The sequence below is a fragment of the Malus domestica genome, chromosome 16, assembly GCF_042453785.1.
Source record: "Malus domestica chromosome 16, GDT2T_hap1".
Classification (NCBI taxonomy): domain Eukaryota; kingdom Viridiplantae; phylum Streptophyta; class Magnoliopsida; order Rosales; family Rosaceae; genus Malus; species Malus domestica.
The window spans coordinates 22107068-22112032 of NC_091676.1; the positions used below are offsets into that span (position 1 = coordinate 22107068).

Genomic DNA, 4965 nt, shown 5'->3' on the forward strand with positions numbered 1-4965 from the left:
CTTAACATTTTTTCACTTTCTTTCTATTTACTGTACTTTTACCCCAAGCTTCAACTTGAAATTTTTTTTTTTTTTTTAACAAACGATATTATCTACACGAATGTGATTTAAATTCGTTTTTAACAAGAATAGAATCTAAAACTTTTCGTTTACAAGTAAAGATAAATATTTTTAAGTGACAATTTTAACTTGAATTTTGAAACATGGTAAAAAACTCAATTACCTGCTTTACAACTGCAAACTGTTACTACTGGCATCAAAGGAGGGGACCCCAATCTTCTGATTGTCATAATTAATTTATGTATTTTTTATGGGGTGAGTACTGTCATACTCCTAACTGGTCTAGCCTTTGTAGTAGGCTGTAGTAATTGTACAAACTCTCTGATTTGGTCTTTAGACCTATGTTTGGAGGGACCAGTGCCCCTTCCGCAAGTCTTTTTCAAATCTTTGCAGGGCACTTCCTGACTCGGGCAATCTGTTGCTTGGGACACAATTCAATTCAGTTCCAAAAGAAAATGAAAACGATGAACAATAATACATAAAGTAAAAACCAAATATCTAATAACTGCACGGATAATGAATGATTGAGAATGATACTAGAATATTTTATAGGTGTTAAAATTAAATTTAACAGTTAAAACATTCGTAGCATTAAAGCTGCATCCTAAATATGTTGAAAATCCAAAGTTACAATAAATTACCCAATTGAAGAAAGCTGAAACTGCAAATTATCAAAAAGTTTGGTTTTGTTTAGGTTAAGCCCCATTATCGATTCGAACCAGTGAAGTCGTTGCTGTAGGTGTACATAACCATTGGGGATGCTACCGACCTTTTCAATCTGAAATTTCATTTTACCTTTTCGTCTCTGCTTCTCATCCTACAATTTTACATAATTATAGGGAACTCTACTTTCCAGTTAACTCTTTAAAGATTAACTATAGAAAGAAAAAAGATCATTCAAATTAGAATTCATTTAACTAATCGATGAGCATTGTCAAAATTTTATTGTTTAACTAAAAAACATGACTTCTATATATTGGATAACGGTTGGATGACTAAAGGAATTCGGATTTATTTGAATTTTTAATTGAATTAATCTTTGCAAGGTGACCTAGAAAATAGACAACTCAAATTATCATGCAACATTGCAAGATAAGAAAGAGAATCAAAGAGTTGAAATGAGAAAATTGCTAGCATCATTCTAACCATTTGCACTAGTCGGTCAATCAAAATTGTTACTTTTGTATTACTTAGAAACAAACCAAGTTTTTCTCCGTTTGCAGCAAATGCTCAATGAGTTGGACAGACTAGAGGGTAATATTATGCAATCATATTTCTTTTGACTGCAGATTACTAATTTATTACCCCAATCCCAATTGATGAACTGTGGGACTCTGGTGGTGGGTGCCCTCACCATAATTACCTTCTTTTAATTAATATGTGGGACCACTGTATCTTAATTATTTATGCTCACGGTGGCAGAAAAACACTTACAGCTCAAATTGGCTTATTTTTCTCTGCCATTTTTAACTTCTTTTAAACAATTTGGCCTTGTAATTTAATGACTGAGTCATCATTAAAATCGCTTATTTTTATTATTTATTATTTATTTATCTGTTTGGTCTGAATTGTAAAGTTATGCTTCAATTTTTCAGAGAGAAATAAAAAATAAAAAAAACATATTGAGCATGCATCCTTAAGAAAAAGGAGTTATAATTGCATTGGAACCCAACAGCTGTAAAAGAAGTGATTAACTGTTACTGTACTAATGGGTGGAATAAAAAATTTCACATCTCTGTGTCTAACCATGTGTATGCGAGCTTCATTCTGTAACATTTGGAATACCTCAAGGTACTTATACGTGTTAGTACCTTTCAATTACTTCAATGCATTTCAAGAGAAAATCAGAATATAGAGACGCTATCTTGTTGAAAACATTGGCATTGTTATGAATATCCACACACACATTGTCAATACCCTAGCAAATTGAAATAGACTTTGGAAACAAAATGATTGTTTTCAAAACATGCGATGTAAATTTCAAACTGTAAGAACCTGTTTGTATAGAGCCGCTCTATAAATAGAGCGCTCCGACTACAGTTAAAGGATATAGAGAATATACAGAGAAGATAGAAAAACTTCAGTATCTATTCCTCCCTCTTTTATTTGTCATCCTCTTGTGCTATAGTTTCAATATGATATTTTACACCTACTTCACTCATGTCACTAGTAAAGGTTATCTATCTAACTTTTACATATTTATAACATGTTATCAGCACGAGTCTCTAAAACCTAACCATTTACTCATTTCTTTTTGCCGAACGACAGAAAGAAAAAATGTTTCCACTAAGGATTTTACTGTTCATCATCTTCCTCTGCCTCAACTGCGCGATATACCCTCGCGACGAACTGTTTGCTCCATGCCTGCTTTTAGTTCTCAACCTAACAATTACATACATCTTTGATTTCTTGTTTGGTGTAGATCTTGATTACTAACTCAGTATTTATTTATGTTGATTTTACTGCAATCCAAGATGGTGCGGTACAATCGCCCATCTTGAACTGCAAATTTAATCTTACTGCAATCCAAGATGGTGCGGTATCATCACCTATCTTGGACTGCAGATCTAATTTTACTGCAAATTTTAAGTGGTGCAGTATAATCGTCAACCTTGCTATGCGTATTTAAATTTTCCTGCTACTGGAGTGGTGCGGAATAATTGCTCATCCTATGTTATATTATTTCAATGAGAATGGTGCGGTACAATCGCTCTCCTCATTCATCTTGAAAATCTCGAGCCAGAAGTTTCTAGTGCTTATCATTTTAGTCCGAAGATCAAAATGAAAAATTTGTAAGAACTAGAAGTTCTAACACTACATACCTCCAGAATACATATTATTACAAGTTCTTACACATATCATTTTCTTTTATAAAAGAAAATGGCGAACTTGGCAAATCTTAATTTTGCTGCCCTGGACATTAATGGGAAGAATTACCTTACCTGGGTATTGGATACCAAGATCCATCTGAAAGCAGGAAATCTTGGAGATACCATTAAGGAAGAAGCTATCTCATCCTCTCAAGATCGGGCGAAGGCCATGATCTTTATTTGTCGCCATCTTGATGAGGGACTAAAGAGTGAGTACTTAACGGTTGAAGATCGTTAGCCCTCTAGAAGGCATTGAGAAACAGATACAATCACCAGACAATGGTGATTCTTCCAAAGGTTAGCTATGAATGGACTTACCTAAGGATCCAGGATTTCAAGTCGATGGTTAAGTACAATTCTGCGTTGTTCAGAATTACCTCTCAGATGAAGCTTTGTGGGGATACCATTACTGAGGAAGATATGCTGGAAAAGACTTTCAGCACATTTCATGCCTCTAACTTGCTCCTACAGCAACAGTATGGAGCACGAGGCTTCACTGAATACAACCAGCTGATATATGTGCTTTTGGTAGCTGAACAAAACAATGAGCTCCTGATGAAAAATCATCAGTCCTGACCTACTGGATCTGCACCATTTCCATAAGCGAATGTTGCTTCCCTCGAAGTGAATGTCACGTCCTCTGGTGGCGATAATCATAAACGAGGATGTGGCCACAAGCAAGGTCGGTGGAACAGGAAAGGTAAGAACCATGATGATCAGTTTTACAATCAGGTTCCAAGGTAAAATTTAGGCCCGAACTTTAAAAATGTGAATCGTTACAAAGACAAAACTCATATGAATAATGCTCCCAGGAATTCTGAAGGAGCCTGCCATAGGTGTGGTGGTCATGGGCATTAGGTGCGTACTTGTCGTACCCCAAAATATTTGGTAGATCTATATCAAGCCTCTCTCAATGAGAAGGGTGTTGAGACTAATTTTCTCGACCAGGCTAAACCAATAGATATACTTAATCCAGTGTGCGACTTATTAGGGCAGTTGAACACAACTCACCTAGATGTTTCGAACTTCATTGTGGAAAGGGGGAATGAAGTGTATCGGTCCGACTGAATCATGTATGTTTGATGTACTTTTATTATGTTGAACTTGTAGTTTAAAACTAGCATTTCAGATTCAATAAAAGTGGCATGTAAATTTCTTGTTATAACTTGCCTTTAACTCTGATTCCCTTACTTAGAAAGCATGGATAAAAACAATGGTTATTCTCAGAACATGAGAAATGGCAAAGATATTTGTCTTGCAGACAGCGCAACCACACATATAATACTTCGTGATGGAAAGTATTTCTTAAGCTTGATGCTTACAAGAGTAAGGGTAACAACAATATCAGGCAAATCAGATGTAATTGAAGGCTCAAGGAAAGCCCATATTGTGTTACCAAATGGAACAATATTGTCCATACAAAATGCATTGTATGCTACTTGATCTACTCGAAATTTGTTGAGTTTCAAAGACATACGTTTAAATGGATACCACATTGAAACGAAAAGTGCAGAAAATGTGGAGTATCTATGCATTACCTCCAATGATAACCAGAAGCGTATATTGGAGAAGTTGCATGGTTTGTTGAGTGGATTGTATTATATATACATAAAAACAGTTGAATTACATACTGTCATGAACCAGAAGTTTATTGATTCAAAAGTTTACATGCTTTGGCATAACCGTCTGGGTCATCCAGGATCTACCATGATGCATAGGATCATTACCAACTCTAATGGACATCTATTATTGAGCAGACACATTGCTATCTCAAATGATAACCCTTGCAAGGCTTGTTCTCAAGGGAAGTTGGTAATTAGATCATCACAACTAAAGGTTAATGCTGAATCCCCATGACTTCTGCAAAGAATTCAAGGGGATATTTGTGGGCCTATTCAACCATCCTATGGACCATTTCGATATTTTATGGTTTTGGTTGACGCATCTACCCGATGGTCACATGTTTGTCTCTTGTTTACTCGAAATGTAGCTTTTGCGAAACTTCTTGCTCAGATAATTAAGTTACAAGCACAGT

General features: G+C 35.4%; 1 protein-coding gene across 1 annotated transcript; it reads left to right on the forward strand.

Annotated features, from left to right (window-relative positions):
• The first annotated feature begins 2940 nt into the window (after positions 1-2940).
• LOC139193059 (uncharacterized) lies at positions 2941-3506 on the forward strand. Its single transcript, XM_070816016.1, has 2 exons — positions 2941-3143; positions 3302-3506. Exons 1-2 carry the CDS (start codon positions 2941-2943, stop codon positions 3504-3506), a joined length of 408 nt encoding a protein of 135 aa, XP_070672117.1.
• The last annotated feature ends 1459 nt before the right edge of the window (positions 3507-4965 follow it).

Excerpts from the sequence above, each read along its gene's own strand:
- LOC139193059 (XM_070816016.1), top strand. The coding sequence starts at position 2,941 with ATGGCGAACTTGGCAAATCTTAATTTTGCTGCCCTGGACATTAATGGG. Across the intron at positions 3,144-3,301 it reads GATGAGGGACTAAAGAGTGA|AATTACCTCTCAGATGAAGC; the intron begins GTACTTAACGGT and ends TGCGTTGTTCAG.